The 18,818-nt window shown below is 34.4% G+C and overlaps 1 protein-coding gene across 2 annotated transcripts; it reads right to left on the bottom strand.

The window, feature by feature from the left end:
• Window positions 1-4,629: 4,629 nt before the first annotated feature.
• Window positions 4,630-18,811, bottom strand: LOC128187968 (splicing factor 3B subunit 3-like). Of its 2 annotated transcripts, none has more exons than XM_052858698.1 (28): window positions 18,686-18,811; window positions 17,997-18,234; window positions 17,811-17,887; window positions 16,412-16,505; window positions 13,238-13,410; window positions 12,954-13,095; window positions 12,697-12,809; window positions 12,361-12,423; window positions 12,175-12,249; window positions 11,818-11,921; window positions 11,569-11,734; window positions 11,353-11,448; window positions 11,154-11,226; window positions 10,196-10,347; window positions 9,649-9,804; window positions 9,269-9,424; window positions 8,939-9,082; window positions 8,545-8,667; window positions 8,153-8,307; window positions 7,838-8,012; window positions 7,536-7,741; window positions 6,999-7,281; window positions 6,676-6,888; window positions 6,401-6,499; window positions 5,971-6,114; window positions 5,693-5,797; window positions 5,371-5,466; window positions 4,630-5,249 (listed from the first exon to the last, which is right to left on the bottom strand). In XM_052858698.1, exons 2-28 carry the CDS (start codon window positions 18,220-18,222, stop codon window positions 5,205-5,207), a joined length of 3,654 nt encoding a protein of 1,217 aa, XP_052714658.1. In that variant the 5' UTR covers window positions 18,223-18,234; window positions 18,686-18,811; the 3' UTR covers window positions 4,630-5,204. The 2 variants fall into 2 exon arrangements, with proteins under 2 accessions (XP_052714658.1, XP_052714659.1); XM_052858699.1 differs by having other exon boundaries at window positions 18,725-18,808.
• Between the last annotated feature and the right edge of the window lie 7 nt (window positions 18,812-18,818).

Genomic DNA, 18,818 nt, shown 5'->3' with positions numbered 1-18,818 from the left:
CGCCATTTTGAAAAGATCTTTTCTCGTAATAACGAGATCGTTTCTCGTAATAACGAGATAATTAACTCGTAATAACGAGATCTTTTATCGTAATTACGAGATAATTCACTCGTAATAACGAGATCTTTTCTCGTAATTACGAGATAACTAACTCGTAATAACGAGATCTTTTCTCGTAATTACGAGATAATTCACTCGTTATAACGAGATCTTTTCTCGTTATAACGAGATAATTAACTCGTAATAACGAGATCTTTTCTCGTAATTACGAGAAAATTAACTCGTAATAACGAGATCTTTTCTCGTAATTACGAGATAAAAATATTTTTTTATGTGGCACTATTCGTCTTTCGTAATGTTTCTGCTCTGAGTTATGGCCAATTTAATTTGACCTTTTGTCAGTATATTTGATTAAGCAAACTTATTTCTTAAAATATTGTTTTAAATTATGCACAATGGTCACACTGAATAAAGGGATTACGAAAAAATTTTATAGACTACAAGAAGCTGCATAAACTTATTGTGACCTTTTTGCACTTAGACAATTTAATAGTTACAATTTGATTTAGAATAAAATCTTATTGAATATCAAGAATTTTATAAGATTTATCCAATTTGCCTAGATATGTATTTAGTGTCGTTTTGACATAATAAGACATAGGGGTCAGTGATGTCAAATTTTAGATATACTCATATAGGGCTTCAAAGGTATAATTCTCGTAAAATTTGGCTTAAAAAATTTAGACATTTTATATATATTTGAATGATTTATGCTAAATGTCTATCACTCTCTCAAGATTTCATTTTGTACAGATCACACAGATCCTATAGAATAATTTACAAACCTATCAAATGTTAGAATTTGAATAATAAATAAAGTATAATGAAAAGAAACGCATATTAAATTGAAAATTCATAAAATTGCTTCTTTCTGTCATTTTCGTCTAAAAAAAACTTTTGCACAAAAAAGTTCCCCAAACAAACATGTGTTTCTTGAAATCAAATGAATTTTCTTTATGAATGTTGTGTAATTTAGAAATATTAATCTTTTTGTGGTGATGAAATAAATAAAATCCTATTCATTTTAAATATAATGATCATTTACGCAATGAAATCAAAACGTGAGGAGTGAGATACCTTAGCTTGAAAGAAGTTTTACATAAAAGCCCGATAAAGTTCATATATAAAAACATTAAATACGGGGAAAATATTTTAATGAGAAGGTAAATTAGCGTTGAGGCTTCCAAAATAAATCAGTTCTATGTCAGTGATTTGTAAATAAATTTTTACTTTATATTTGCAAGTAAATTGAACTAACTGTCTAAAGAGGAATTAGTTCATAACTCAAACAATCGTTGTATATAATCGGCAAACAATGAAGGCGTGAAATCAGAGTTATTGTCCCCAGGTATGTAATAAGTACGAGTGAAAGACAATGATACATGTTCATGTTATGCAAACATAATTTTTGGCGCATTGTTCAGAATTAGCAATATAAGCAAATGCATAATATACAAGTCCCTGGAAATAGGGCGTAAGTGGCTTTTTTTTAAAAGTTTATTTTAAATCAACCAGGATTTTAAAACCAGGGTTTCTGAAGTTGATATAAGGACTCCCATAATCGCAAGCGATCTTAGTAGGGAAATGCTGGCTTGGGACGAAGAATTAAGGATTCCTTGTTAAGTGCATGTGTCATAAACTATAGATCTATTCTATAAGAAATATCAAATGAAGTGATTCGGCGAGGTCAACAACAGTTAAATTCAAGTGTGCAATGCAAAGGGAATTCAAAAAATCCAAAAAAGATTCCTTCACAATATCGTAAACAGTATATAAATATATATTTTTGGAATCACATGGTCAGTCTCTAATTTGTTTACTGACCGTTGGCCAACTCATTCAATTTTTCTCGTTCTCGTGTATTATTTATATATATGTCATAGAGTGTAGAGCGGATACGATGCCCCTGTGAACTGATAGATAAAATTCGGACTAGAATATCTATAAAATTAAGCAATTTGTATTATTTTTACAATGAAGAAAATCTCAATCATAGTGTAACATTTTTATGGATTTTTCTTAAATTTTCAAACAATATTCAATGACCATTAACTCAAAAATAAGGTCATTGACCTACTTTTTGGAAAGTGAAGAATAATTCTACCATGTATGGTCTATAACATATATTATTATACTTTCATGTTAAATACTGAAATCTGATTGGTTTAGACGCAGTTGGTAATCTGTTCTATTACCCTCAGCGTTAGCAACACACTTGGCAACGGGTAACACAACGAATTGTTACATGCGCGTAAATTATGCGCGTACGGTTCGCCGTAGAATTCACTTCATTTCTATATAAAAGCAGTAAAATTTTCTTTAAAATTTAGACATTCAGTATAATAAAATAAATAGTGCCTGTCTGGGAGGGTAACTGTTGAAATTGAGACCCCTCGAATACCATTGTCAACCTCCGCTTCGCGTCGGTTGACAATGGTTGTCTCGGGGTGTCAATTTCAACAGTTACCCTCCCAAACAGGCACTATTTATATAATAGTTGGTTTTTCATTATCATCAGTGGAATTTTTTTTTCATTCTGAGTAAACGTCATCCTTAATGATATGAGTGGAGCATCCTATAGCTGGAAAAAAAACCCCACAACTTTCCTCTATTCTCAAGTTAGTGGTACTGTAAAACCTTTGTTACTCTATAAACATAATCTCCATATTTGTGGAAAATAGCAGAGAGGAACTGTCTACGAAACCTTCGATCGGGTTTTATTTTTCATGATTCGAAGACTGGAAGCGAGACTGTCGCAGATTTTTGACGCCTTTATAATCTATATGATGTGTATTTTTCAGTATACATGTACAATGTTTGCTTTTTCACCTTTTCCAGTTTTTCAATTCATGGCTCCAAGCACGACACTTGTTTTGATAACACATAATAATCATGGTTTTTTTTTCATCCTATTCTGAATCACACTTTTACAATGTATATATAGTAAGTTCAATGCTACGATTTTAACTTGATTTCTAATTATACCTACATTTCTGACTCGGTCGGTAATTTGTTCTAAATCCCACTCCCACTAAAAGTAATGCTTTGCCTTATAAAAAATATTAAAATTACTATTAACCATTTATTATTATACAGTAAAGAAAAATATTTTAACTTTAAAATCTGAGAATTTTCCTATATAAAATGTATGATTATACGGAGTCTTCTCCTCAAAGAGATAAATTTAGTTTAAAAATGGCAACATCCATCATGTCCCCCTAAGGAGGCTGGATTTTTAACAAATTACTTTTCACATCTCCAGTGAACCTTAAATGTTTAGCCATCATTTGGTAAAGAAAAACCCATTTTATAGTTTAGGTTTTGTGATGTATCATTTTACAAACACTTCTTCTCCAAGTTATTACGTATAGTGACGACCAACCACCCCTTTTAATATAGCTTATTCAGTATCAGCGACTCATCTTTATCAATCCAGCATATCATATACACACAGTTAGTGGACCTATCATTAAAGCCTGGCCAACTAGTACTTGAAAGAAGTGATCTACATGTACGAGTACATGAGTAGATAATGAGTTCGTTAATCCAGGAAGTATACTGCAAAGAGGTCGTTTTTAATGTTTCTGCTAAAGAAGTCCTTCTTCCTTATTGGCAATGCTTGTGATTTTTGTTATTGAATAATTTCATTTTTTGTACCTTTCTGATGCGCAGATCCTGAACATTTTTTTTCCGGAGGGGGGGGGGGGGGTCGGAAGAATAATTTTGTTTTCGGGGGTTGTGGGGGTGTGGAGGGGGTCCCGATACCTATTTTAAGGAATTATGCAACTAGTATGTGAATTTGAAAACATATAAATCTCCAAGTCTCAAGATCCGCGCATGCCCTTCCCCAGCCAGGGTTTCAACGTTATTTTTGTTGCATTCAGTTCACACAGAAAAATGAGTACGTAGATGATGGTACAACTAAAAAAACAATAGGTAAAAATCTCATATGCACCGACAAAACACAGGTTTTAAATTAAAAATTCCAAAAGCGAGTTCCTTAACCAGGTAACAATGCATTTGATACTTAATGCAGTGACTCTTCGAGTACCGGAAGCCCGACAGCTGATTCACACCTCCAACCTTCCGTACACTACCACCCGTAGTAAACATACGTATTGTATCCCCGTTGAACTTTACGTGCAGTACACCTTCGCCTTTATTATTGCCTTATATTGGACAAATGAAAATTTACTGAAATAAAATTTTAGCGACGCCGAGATACATTGTATTTAAAAGTCGACGAAAATGTTAAATTTCTCTATGGATCGTTATGAGCCTGTGTGGGCATGGTATAGTATTACAGAAAGAGGAATTAACACTGATGTGAATAGTATCAGATGTTTTAATTATCGATACTAGTACACATCTAACCGCATAGAGCATTAAGTCATTCAAATACTGGTACACTAAATCAACGACTACATTCACCTGATTTGAAATGTCGTTTATGGGTAAAAACCAGTATTTCTACCAATGAATACAGCTCTTCATATTTTTTTTTTCTTCTCCCACATTAAAAATAATATAGTAGCATCTCTATCTAGAAAAAAACAACTTCAAACCGCATTAAGTCAATCATTGATTTATTCTTCTCATATGGCCATTACTTTACAACTTCCAGTTAATCAAGAGTCTGATCATGAACTTAAACAATTAGACAACAGCAATATGAAATAATTTAGCTCAATTTTCAGTGACAGAAAAGTTGTCAATTCTTGACTGAAGATATTCAGTAACTGGTTCTTGATGTTCTTCTACACTTGCACAATAAACAAACAAGAATAATTGCAATCGCAGAGAACAAATATTAAATACAGGTACATGTATATTTAAAAAAAAATATCCAAACAGACATGAATGATGACTGTCAATGTACAATGATAAGTTGCTTTTCATGATTATGATAAAAATCAATGTACAAAACACACTCTGGTCAAATGATATTGAATGTGCATGTAACATTGACTGCTGACTGAGGAACATTTTATAACAAATGTCAAATTTGTACATTTACAAACAATCACTGTGGATGTCTCCTCTTCATCTTGGGTGGGGTACACTGTCTCATTGTATTTAAAGTCCTGTGTACAGGTCTTATTCACCACTGTCAGAATTATCATGCATATACACACACCATCCAATTAGAAAGCGTATCTGGTTCGGATGTCTTCAAGTTTCTTTGAAACCTGCAAAAGATAACACAAATTTACAACATTAAGAAAAAAAACTTAAAAAGAGAGTTTGGAAACGTTTGTTCACTCTCTACATAGTCAACAACTCCTGGGGTTTCCTGAAATATGTACTTACTTCACTTGGTGTTCTGTCCAACTCCTCCGACACACTCTTCTGTTTGACAGGATCCATTGAGTTGAACATTTCACACAGGTCTCCATCTATCACATTCTACAATGACAAAAACAACCAAGGCTGTGAAACAATTGTCAATCACAGCAAGTATTGAAAGTGCAGACTCCATCATCACCAACTTTCTTAGACTTCTTAGCCTCACAGCAGAGGCTTTACCTCTGGATTCCAGTTGAGAGCCCAGTTGAGTAATTTCAAAATGTTAATGATGTTGGGGCCTGATACTGTGATTAACAAAGCAAGAAGCGAATCTAGAATCACCTACCTTGACAGGATAGTAGTAGGACCTGAAGGACAAATGATCTCGTCCACACAGGGGTGGATGCTCCGTCCTCATGTACATCTCCAAATGTTGGAAGAAATCATGGTCCTAAAACATTATTCAAAAGATTTAAGTAATATACTCAAATAATGTACCATCATTTAAAAGCATTTCTCAAAGCATTAATACAAGAATATCTGCTTTCAAGAATACAAAAGTAACATTTGTAATTATACATGTATTTCTTTATTGAATCAGAGAGCTTTATGAGTTCACCCTACCTCATGAGAAGTGAATGCCACCAGCATTCCTATTCCTCCAGACAGGGTGGTGTAGACCAGAGATTCTGAACCTCCTGGGATCAATGTGGCCTTCTGCAGGGATGTCACCATCTCACCCAGATGGAAGTTCATCATCACATCAGCCTGAGAAAAGAAACAAAGATTGAATTACTGCTTCTAAGTTGCTCTTTTAAATGGAATTGATGCAACAGGATTTTTCAATGTCCAAGCCTGTACTAAACTTCAGTTTTTAATGTATCAATGTCTGTAAAAACATAATGGTATATGACGATTTAAAAGAATATATAAATCAAAACATTTTCTATGTTTGGCCAAAATACTTAACACTTTTATTGCTTTTTTTTTAAATAGTATAAAATTTAACAAAAGGATTTTTTTTCTCGAAACTCAGCAGTAAGTGTAGACTCACCTTCTGTGATGCCCCATTCAGCAGACCCCTATCCCACAAGGCTTTGTTTCCTGTGGGATCCTCATCCACATCATCACTAACATCTCCAGGTAGTCTGATCTGTGGAAACAAACAAATTCAAGGATATTTACTACCTGATCTGTGGAAACAAACAAATGCTAAGATATTTATCTATTCATATGGAAAATCTAACTGCATTTTACCATAAGAGATTTATATGTATAAATCTCTCTCTCAACTACATCAATTAGTTTCATCAAGACAATGAAACTTACAATTGTGATGTTTCCAAATTTGTCTGCCCCAGCCACTGTGTTGTAGTCCAGAGAACAGGAGGCCGTGATCCACCGTGGGTTTGTGTCGTCAGCAAACACAATCAACTGGTTCTCCTGTCGCTTGTATCGCACAAAATGAAAGCTGTCCTGAACGTCCGACGCAATGATACGGTTGCCAACTGTATGAATTGCCGACACATAATTGGGAATGCTCTAAAAAGTTAAAAGAATGTTCAAGAATAAAATTGCATTAAAATTTTCATGGTTATACATTCACATTGATAGTTTGCCCAATTCTTTTTTCTAAAGACATAGTAACTTACCTTGTTTTCACACTTTCTTAACATTTTCTTTTTTCCTATGTCATATATTCTTAGATATCTTCCAACTCCAATGAGAACGCGACCCTGAAATGAAGCAATAGCCCCAGGCACATCTTCCACAGGAGTTTTGTGCAGCAACTTCAAGGATTCCCCTCCATCTTCCAATTGATACAAATAAAGAAATCCTCCAGTCAAAGATCGTGGATTTAACACTAGGTCTCTTGCAACACCAACCAATACAAACTGATCATCACCTCGACTGGCAAACTTCAACAAAGCAATGCTAAAAAAGAATGAAATGATCATGAGCTTACACTTTACAGTACATATCAAGGTACATTCCCTAAAAGGAGTAAAATGAATACTTCTGAAAATCTGTATTCTGCCAACATAACTGTCACACCTATCCCTTAATGTCATGAATCAGATAATGTAAAGTTTGTAATCACTGATCAGGTGAAACACGGAAAAACATCATTTTCATGACACAAGGTAAACAAAATTTTAGTAACTTTTCCATAATTAACCATGACTTACCTGTGCACAGATTCGTTCTGTTCCAGCTGAATTTTTTCCAATGTATTGCCAGAGATTGGGTTGATAATTCTGATGATGGATGCCCACATTCCAGGACCAGCCTTTGGGGCTCCAAATATACTCTCTGACCGCTCTTCATTCAGGAAGTTAGCGGCCATCTCTGCTGCCATTTCTCTCTCCTCAGCACTTACCATCTCTACCATTTCCTGTAATGATTTACATTAAGGTATTAAAATCCTTAATTACAAAACCAACACATAGTTTATCTCTCATAATATCAGAGGAGATGAACCTAGGCCTACCTCTGCCATCTGTTGTTTCCTCTCCATCTTTGTGGCCTCTGTGTAAGCATTGTACTCTGTCTCTATCACTATCAGATTGTTTGTCTCTGGGTGTATCACAAATTTCCTTGGTGTGTGCTGAAGAGGGTGAGATACCTGGTTAAACACAGCTCCCAGTTTCTCTAAAGCCAAAATTCTGAAATGCAAAAATTTATTTTCCAAATGATTACAATACAACCTTGGATGATTAAGCATTAAACATAATTCAACTGCAGTAGGAAAACAGAAATGAATATAAATGTATTTGTATAGGATTAAATACTAAATGCCTCTTACCTCAAGGTGTTGGTAGAGATGGCGACAATGCCTTCTGGACACTGTTCTGATGCAAAACCTGATGCGTATTCCAGTGTTTCGTATGACAAGGGTGTAAGATGAAATCTGTTCTGATAGGTATAGCTAAGCCATGATCTGCTGGACATGGCTAAAACCTGTAACATGTTTTAAATCACAATGATTCTCAAGTAAGTGGATTTCTTCTGGTCAGATTATATTTTCCTCAAGATTTTCTTCTTTAAATTCCACAAGAGAAAATGAATGTAAGATTGTTTAATTGTTTTATTTAAAATCATCAATATAGATATTATAAATGTACCTCCAGAAGAAAAATAAAGAAATATGTAAAGCTGTTTCTAAAAGATAGATGTTTTATCAAACAGTAAACTTACAGCCTCTGAGCCTTGCATTGAGATTCTGAACAACTTGACGGGTCTTACTCCCAGGTACCTAGTCCTAGTGTCCGAGAGATCCCCTGTAACATTGTCCAACACCGTCCTCAGCAATACACCGTTCTAAAATATATTGTACGGACATGTAATGGATTCACCTAGCAAGGTCACTATTTCTTTACATTCATTATAAAAATCTTATAACCAGTAATCAGTCAAATTAAGTTGTAATCAATGCTTTTCAGTTGAAACACGGATAATAGCATCATATTACTGGCCACAGAGAAAGACAGATCTCCTCTTTCATCAGAAATCTTAGATAATGCGAAGATCTCAACAGCTCTATTTTACACATAGTGCATGTGAACAATAAAATCAAGAGATCAAGTAATACCTGAAGTCCAATGTTCAGGAACAGGCCCCCTACAGTGCCAGGCTCCCCTGTTTCTTCTTTGGCTTCAGTTCCCCCCATCTCTACAATACACAAGGACTCGGAAGGCTCCGGCAAGGCCTGCATACTCAGTGGTGACAAACAATCCTGTCAAACAAAACACAGCTCTTTAAATCAATGAAGATATAGCATATATATGCATGTAGAGTTTTTCCTTGTATTTTACTGGACTTGTGAACTTAATGAATTAAAATCAATATTTGAAGATTACTTGAAGCATATGCAACTGAAAAAGCTTTTATAGAAAAATGTTGAAGATTTTTGTGGACTTACCGAGGGATCCAATGAGATGATCCTGACAGTGTTATCAGACAAGCCTACTGCCAGAAAGCGACATCTCTGTTCACCCACGGGGACTCTACCTAGGGCCATGCACACCACCTCGGAGGACATCTCCTTCCTCTCTGTGTACTCATTCAACTGTCCTGTCTACAATACAATAAATCAAAGATTAAACCAAGCTAAAAAGATCTTCAAAATATAAGAAATATCACTATTTCATCTCAGATAAGCTGTATTATATCACAGTCTTCTCATTTGGAGAAGGGTAAAGCTTATCATCACTGATAAAATCATTATAGTAACAATGCCCAATCTAAAAATAAACAATGGGCAAATTATGTAAGTAGAATTATGTTTGCAGAGCAACTTACTGGGTCCATTTCAAAGTAGACCAGTTCTCCCCCAGTTAGGGCTATAACCACTTGTCTCTGGTTGACGGCACATTTGACAATGCTCTTTTTCCCTGGCGTCTTCCACTCATTAACTCTTTTGTCTGATCGGATGTGACGAATTCCATCAGGATAAATCTAGTATAAAAAAAGGTCATACAATTTAATAAATTTTATACCAGAACACAGATGAAGTTGCATGCACATGTAATTTCCATTGATGTGTACATCTCAGATTCCATAATAATCATTAGTTTCTCATATGAAGTGGAGAAAGTTGTCTATCATCACTAATGTACACAAGGTCAGAATAAGTTACACTATGAAACACTATGTCAATTTCAGATCCATTCAAATTACTTTTTGTTAATCACGTTCCTTATTAACAAGTAATAGTTTAGATACAGGACCTGCAACAAAAACCTTAACCAGGTCCAGACGCCAATGCCGATGGTATAGCATAAGCTCCCCCTGACTTCGTCTCGGTGAGCTAAAAAGAATTACTTGGCTTAAAATGGTCAATGTTTACCTGCACCAAAGCATCATCTCCGAGCTGTGAGCAGGACAGTGTTGGTGTGGTTCCCAGGAAACCAGAGTCCGTCACTTCCTCTACAGTCTCTCCAATGGACAGTACCAGGGTAGCGTTCACGAAGGACACGATAATGTATGCATCAAATTCATCTGTAAAGAAACAGTGCTCAGATGTGTAATGGAGGAGTACACATTCTAAGGAAGAATGGGCTAAGCTTTGCCTCTGTAGTCTATAAATATAGCAACTATTTTTTGAACAGCAAGGATTCAAGTTATTACTAACACCAACTAAATGTAAAAAGAAGATACAAGTAACAAGTGAATAGATTTTAACATTCTAAAGACTTTCGGCTCACAGAATGAATATTAATCCCCAACTTGTATTTCCATGGACTGATAAATCATGTTTGACAATGAAAATGTGAATGACTGATAAAGCAGTAGGCTGTAACGGGTGGAATTAGGATTCAATTCCTATTCAGTGACGGCTTACTTCACAGGAAACACAATAAATATACCCACCTGTACTAGGGTTCAGCCAATATCTGCAACAGCACCTGAAATGAGAAAGTAGGCATGGTGAAGGAGAGTTTCCAAACACCAGCCTTTATTAGAATTGTTCTATTTCGTGGGTCCCTGCTATTGTAAAGCTTGGTAAAGATACAAGTTTGTAATCTTTCCAATTCACAAAATTTCATGGATCATTAACTTTAATAACATTTTTGCAATGAAGACACCTTAAATCCAGTGTACCTACAAATAAGAAGTATCTGTTCTCAGTTTTTCAACTGGAAGTGAAGACAAATATTTGATTTGTGTTTTTGGTAGAACCTTTTTTTCAAATTCTCCGACATTCAAATATTTGTCAAATGACTTGTTTTACTGTTCCCAACATTGGCACCATGATGTATTGTGCAAGGACCCACATTTGTCTCTGTGAATAAAGTAAACATTACCATCAATATTCTTTTTGACAGTCCAGACAGCATTGGGGTTACCAGGAAGTTCGGACACAGCCATTTCAGAGACCTAAAAAATTACACATCACAAAGAAAAAATATTATCAATCAATTACAAATCTTTTAAACCATATGCATAGAAAACAGCTTGATTAAATTCTTATGCAGAGCAGAAAGAAAGACATTCAATCCTTACCTCCAATCCATGCCTTAGTACCCTCAATGTGGACCTGGGGCCCCTTCCACAGAGAGTATACAACTGTGGGGTGTCCTCATTGGCCAAATCAGCTATCTGGAAAGCAAATACAAAGTTCATTTAAAAAATGTAAGTATGATTAATAGAAAATCATTTTTGGCTCAGATTTTCATTGCTGTCATCTAAATTGCAATCTCTGCAGTTTTAGGAACATACCTGACAGTGTGTGATGGGTGACAAACTGTCCATCTCATCAACCTGTACCAGGTTTTTCAGAGGTCGAGGCGAGAAGAAGTGAGGTTCACCTTCCTCTAATTGTGATGCACTGCTGAATCTAGGTTCTTCATCATCATCTCCTAACTGAGCGATTTGGTATAAGTAACTGGACGAGACAAAAAATTACATTATCAAACTGACTCCATTCAGGTTATACAAAATGTTCTCAACTGTCACATTAACACTTACTGGTTTCCAAACTCTGATGCAATAAAGAGAAACCCAGACTTCAGCACACACATATTGGCTGCAACAGGAACTGTGTCAAAATACTTCAATATGATTTCTGTGACCTGAAATTACACAGAAGAACAAAAGTCATAACAGTATTGAGAAATTCATTTGCATATCAAGACTTTATTATTTGCAATTAACCAACTTTTTTTAAAAATCAAAACCATAAATATGACATTAAACAACCCTTAACTTATTTCAGGAGTAAACTAAATGCTTAAAACATTATGTTGAGAAGTAAAGATTTGAAAATTTGTAAGTAAATGTTTCATTTAACCAAAACTGTTCTCAAAATTAAACTAGTAAGCATACCATGTCTTCATCTGTCTCTAGTGTGATTTTGAAGATATCTCCTTGTTCAGTTTGTGCCAGGAAAAAGAACATGCTCTGTAAATTATAGACAGTGTAAGGACTCGCAAAACAATAATCAGTGTAAATATATCTTTATTCAAATTTGGTCAGCAAAGAAAATGTACCTTCTCTCAAGTCTCTACTTACTTTAGTTTTATGTGTTGCACTGCAGACAAAAATCATTCCTCTCTCAGGATCATCAAGGTCATTCTGATTTAAGAAATGAAAAAACAAATATTTAAAAAGATTTTTTCCACCAATCTTTTAATAACTTTACATGTAACTTGCTTGGTAAAACATTGACAGATCTACTCAGTTTATCCAAGTTCTAACATGCACAAGGTAGGTCAATCTTACATTCAGTGGATGATAGCTCTAAAAATTTATTCCTCCTTATCAGTATTACTGAAGTTTTATCATATGACAGAACAACATCCAACATCTCACAGTATCAGAATTTAGGGATATTCGTTTTTGACTCACCCTTCTCCTTGGAATGGGACACCTGATGTCTGGCTGGTCACCCAGATTTTTGTAGGTGATGTAATTTTCAGAACATATCAAGACTCCACTGGGACCATCACTGCCTCCAGGTACTATTAACAATCAAATTCAGAAGAATTTTATATTAAAACAAGTTTACACACAATACATGAATATTGTTCTTAGATATCAAAGGTATTTCTTAAAACACTTGTATCTATACGATATTTAGTATTAAATCTATTTTTCACACTTACCAGATATAAGGAAGTTAGCATGCTCTTCAAGGGATTCGGAGTATTTTCTAACTACATGATTTAATCCCAAATCCAACTCGTAGTAAGTCAATAGCTGCTGTGTGTTCTTTGCACCTTCTCCTGTGTGATCCATATCAGCTTCCTGTAATGTACATTAGTGAAATTCAGCATGCATGTTTCTAACATTGTAAGTACATATGTGTAGCTTATTTTATTAAAAAGTTTAAAATTATGCATGTTGTTCTTTTCTTAAATAAAGACTTAGTATTTTTGAATTAAATTACCTCATAATCAATTTCAAGACAGGCAAAAGTAGGATTTTCAAAGCCAACATCCACCCCAACCATGTGGTAAACTAGTGTATTGGCTTTGTGGGCTTCTAAGGGCGAGGAGATGGTCAGTCTTGCAGAGGCATCTCTGTTCAAAATGTACACCAATTTCTGCTTCTCTACTGCTCCTGCAATTATAAATATTACACTATTTTATTGAACAATAGTTCTGATCTTAGAGTTTGAATGGTAGTCAAATGTCAGGGTTCGACACTAAGGCACGTCCGACCGACATTGTCTAGTAAATGATAGGTCCGGTCGGGTTAAATGTCTGTGTACTAGCCCGACTGGTCGTGTGAAAAAAAAGTGTGCACATGCTTTTTATGTAATATTAATATCAATAGAAGTAAAAGCACCTTTTCCTAACAGGCTTAAATTCTACAAACCGTAATTTAGGTACAACCCAAGGACTAACCTAGAGGATGAAATGGGGGAAATACTTTTTGATCGGTAACTTCGCCGGAATTTCCTCCGAACGAAAAGTCCAAGTCGCCCTTTACACGGAGTTCATATAATTGTGTAAATTAACCCCAAGGGCAATAAAATGATAACTATTTCATTCTAAAGACGTCTTCAAAACTCAGTTTATGCCTCTTGTGATTAATTTAGTCTGTCTTATCTTTAGGGGTTATAAATACAGGTGATGCAACCACATGCTGTACAAAACGATGTTTATTACTTTAAGGCTAGTGTTGATATAACATTGAATTTGTTGGTAACTTGTAATTAGCTAATAACACTGCCAAATTTATGCTAAAATAATCAAAACCCTTTGTTTACAGTTATAATATCTTTTTAAAAAATCTAAATCCTCAACAGATTGATAATGGTTATTGGGTTGGACTAATGCCACCAAAATACACTAAAAAACAGAGACTGATTTTATTTACAAAACATTTGATCTATAGAATGTAGGAATACATGTACATCAAATAATTTAAATTAAATAAACTTGATAATTTTTTTTTCAATTTTTAGAATTTGTTTTATTTTTTAATCATAATGACTTGTTTCTAATCTAATTTAAATTATTAAAGTTTAAATCTGTGTATATCTTCATTATTGTTATGCCATTGTCAAGTAATAAAAGTCTCCCAGATTTCTTAAACTTCTCCATGTTTCTCTGTTAAGGAGAATATAAAGTCGATCTCCCTAAAGTTTTGTTGGTCCCTTGTCAACCATTGAATACTTGTATCATTAAGGTCTTCCGTTTTCCAACGGAAGACCTTATTGTTTTCGTTCCGTTTCTTTTTCCCTATTATTATTATTTTTTTTTTTCTTACAAAATTTGTGCAGGCCATTTCTCGGAAATGGCTGAATCGATTTTCGTGAAACTTTCAGATCTAATAGATATTAGTCCGAACTTAATATACATTTTTTTATTTTGATGACGTCATTTCCGTTCTTGAGAAAATGACGTTTTAGCGATTTTCAGAGGGTCGGCTTGTCCAGGGATCTCCTCCTAAACGGTAAAAGATATTGAATTCAAACTTTCAGGGATTGTAGACAAGAGATTGTAGATGTGCAATTTGGCATTTATATTTGTTATGCTCAAAAGGCGTTAAAGCTCGACTGGTCCCGAAAATTGAGACTAAAAAAACGTCGTAATTTTTCATGGTTTTCTTAGTTTATCTCTTTTCTGAAAAATATTTTGTTAACACATTTAATGCAAAAAAAGTGTATATTTACAAGACCTTTCATTTGATATCAAGAAAAAGGGGCTGGCCCCTAATATTAGGGGACTAAAGGGCTCTAAAGTCTTTCATCTGTAGCTCTTTACTGAGGGGTATTTTGTGAACAGTTATAGAAGCAAATATGTTTATTTTAAAGTTATGTATCCAAGCAATGTAATGATGTTATCATGTGTTACGTAATTAGGGGTTTTTAGGGGCCAAAAGTCCAGAATTTTGATCACATATATCACATAAAGGAAAAATATTTTAAAATGCAGTATAGAAGAAAAGATGCTCAGAATGATGAACTTAATCAGATGCAATTTTCAAAATGTCGTTAAATGGCCCCTATAAGGAGTTAAGGGATCGGCCCCTAAAATGTTCTTTCCCATATATCTCAAGAACGGTAACGAATTTCTAAACAGTTGTTGAACAAAATGTGTTGAGATTTAAATGACCTTTTTTTTGATATCAAGAAAAAGGGGCTGACCCCTAAAATTAGGGGACCAAAGGGCTCTAAAGTCTTTTATTTGTAGCCCTTTACTGAGGGATATTTTGTGAACGGTTATAGAAGCAAATATGATTATCTCACAGTTCTGTATCCAAGTACTGTAATGATTTATTCATGTGTTATGGAATAAGGATTTTTTAGGGGTGATGAGTCCATAAACTATGACAAGCTATATCTCAAAAAGGAAAATATTTTGAAATGCAGTGTAGAAGAAAAGATGCTCAAAATAATGTACTATACAAAACGCAACCTTCAAAATTTGGTTCAGCGACTCCAATAAGGAGGTAAGGGACTGGCCCCTAAAAAAATTTTTTCTCAGATATCTCAAGAACGGTAACGAATTTCTAAACACTTTTTGAACAAAGCTCTTATCCCTGAAACAAAATAGTATCTGGCCCTTAGAATGTAGACCCCGTTTTTCTATTCTAAATCATGTTTAGCTGTTAAATAGCAAAATCAAGATCGAACATGTATCTCAAATTCTAAAATCAGACGGAAGACCTCCTCGTTGCTCGCAACGAGATCGTGTCTAGTTATTAGTACAGTTTGAATAAAATTAAACCTTAAATAGTGTTTGAATGATTCATTATTGGTAAAGATAAATCAATACAACTAAACAGAAACAGGTATTTTATATTTTATGGTTGTCATTACTTTTAGTTTATTTTTGTCAAAATTGGTCAGGGCTAGTAGTAAAAGAGTCAGGGCTAGTGAAAAATTGCTGAGGTAGCCCGACTGGTCTAGTAATTAAAAAACTTAATGTCAAACCCTGAATGTATGGTGTTCCTACTTGCTCTGGCTAGTGGGTAAACCCTTCAGCTAGAGTGATGGATTTGCATGGCAAAGGACCGACGGTTAAACACCAGCAGATGGGAGACATCTTAACACCATGGATATGGCATAAAATAGAAAGTTTTAAGACCAACTTACACAGTTGAGACTTACCTATCATGACAGCCCTGCCCTTTGGATCTACTGCAAGGTACTGTCCGGGGACTATTCTTCTACATCCACTTTTTCCGAATGTTTCCTGATGAACCTATTGAAATATGAAATTGAAAAGATATAATTAACATTCAGTTTTTTTTTACATCCAAAGTACTGAATTAAAGAGGTTTCCTTAAACAAAGTGTGCATATAGGAAAGAAAGAGTTGTTTTTCTCAAAAGAGAACATAAGCATCTATATAACCTGGTACTAAAATAAACTGCTAAAATAGTTTTACCTATTTCCATTAGATGGACATTTAACATTTCTTAACAGGTCGAGACCACTATATTCTGTGACGTCGGCATAAATTTGCATACTAAATTAGCCATCTGTTTACTTTTATCGACAAACCAATCAGGTGAATGAGTTGCAAGGCATTGTGGGCTACTACAAGTTTCAGTGTATACAAAGCGTATTGAAAATATATACCATTTTGAATTGTCCTTTGGAAACTCATTATGGATGATTTTTCAGAATTTATGAAATTAATATGGACAGTTATGTCTGAACTTCAATTTCTATGCTCACATTTAAAAAATATTGCATATGAGGACTTATATCAACCTATTTAAATACCCCATTGTCACTGTTCAAAAGAGAGGTACGTCCTATAGAATTAGAAGCAGCGAGTACCGTTTTTTCACATGATATCCCATAATTAAAGCAACATTATTAGAATGCGCGTTGATATTTTCTTCAGGGACATTCATCAGAATGCTTCACGGACAAAATACTATATGCTGCACAGCTTGCGCTTCTGCGTTTGTATATTTGTGCATTTCTACTACCGTGGCTATTCACGTATGTTACAAATGTACAGTTACCTGTATTTATTTCTAGTGCACAATGATAAAGTCACCAATACACAACTGTGCAGTTTTTTCTTATCAAAACCTGTTTGTACTTGTATGCGTATGTTTGTCAGTCGTTTGATACTGATCATTTTTGAAGCAACAATTGATCAATTAAAACAACAGTATTTTTTAATGTGAGCATGGAACAAAGTTAATGGTACGTAATCTTTCCTTTTTTACCTTCTAAAGTAAAAATCAAGATGTACAAACATTCCGGCAAGCAATTAAATAGTGTGAATAAAACAGACAAAAACCACGTGCGTCTGTTGAATCGTAGACACGTTGTAGACCGTCATGCATTGCAACTCATTCTCTGGATTGGAGAATCTGTTTGACGAAAATACTGTCACGTGTTAAATAATGCTATCCATATAAGGTAGTGTACCCGACCTGCTTAATGTAGATAAACATCTGTATGCATATTCATATGTGCCCAAAAATAACCTATGAATATCCAAAAATGCTCATGTCCTTTTGATAAAAATTTTCTTAGAAACAAACCTTTTCAAAAATGTTCTTTTGTGCAATATACTCTAGAATGACAATCCTTCCAGAATCAGATCCAACCACAACATAATCTGGAATGTACAACATGAAAATTACCAAAAGTATTCAAATGGGCCACAAAAATTGTTTAACAACATATCAATACATGGGATATTAAAATAGCAAGCTTAAAAAAAATACCTTTCGATCCACCAGTCAATCTGAATGGCATCAGTGAGCGAATCATTCCAAAAACCTCAACAGACAATACTGGGTAAATTTTACCCGTATTTGGATCATGTCTTAGCAGCTCTAATATTTTGCCTCTGGAAACAATAATTTCTTGCAATTTGGACCCTGAGAAGTTGCCATGCACGGCACATGTTATGCCAGTGGCCCTCTGCAGTGTAAGGTTGTACAAAAACATGGCTGATTATATCTGAAAAATGAAAACAATGTCAATGCTAAATTATGAACATTTCCTCGGTTATATGAAAAACAAACATATCATTTAACATTACTACTAAAAAATTAAAAGGCATTACTGAACGAAAGAAAATTAGTCATAAATTAAACAATAAAAATTCATATTGACTAGATGGTTAACGTTAAACAGAGAAAATTCGGGCTGTATATACAACCGGTTTTCATCGTTTGATTAATTAACATTCTTACATTATCAAAAATGATTGTCAATAATTCTTATTATCTTATTGAATTAAACACTTCGATAACTAAAAACATTGATAACTTTCTTGAAACAAAAATAGCGGGTAATTTTCCTACACAAAAAGGATCTTGTTTACAATCTACAAAGATTATGACCAAATATCGATACAATATAAGTCTCTGCAACATTTGCATATCAGGAACGAATAAAATGAACATACGGTTTAAAATGCCATCTGCATTGAAAAATATCACACTACCATAACACGGATGATTGTCGATTTTCACAGCATCATCGAACGACACAACGATGTTTGCCGGCAAAACCGGATGTAAGCGAGACCGTCATGCATT

Source organism: Crassostrea angulata, chromosome 6 (assembly GCF_025612915.1).
Source record: "Crassostrea angulata isolate pt1a10 chromosome 6, ASM2561291v2, whole genome shotgun sequence".
Lineage (NCBI taxonomy): Eukaryota > Metazoa > Mollusca > Bivalvia > Ostreida > Ostreidae > Magallana > Magallana angulata.
Note: the sequence above shows the minus strand (reverse complement) of the source record. Positions and strands in the feature narration are given on the sequence as shown.

Coding starts and splice junctions, on each gene's coding strand:
- LOC128187968 (XM_052858698.1), bottom strand. CDS start 18,222: ATGTTTTTGTACAACCTTACACTGCAGAGGGCCACTGGCATAACATGT. Junction 10,348..11,153: donor TGTCAAAAAGAATATTGATG/GTAATGTTTACT, acceptor GTTTCTTTACAG/ATGAATTTGATGCATACATT. Junction 9,425..9,648: donor TCTACTTTGAAATGGACCCA/GTAAGTTGCTCT, acceptor ATTGTATTGTAG/ACAGGACAGTTGAATGAGTA.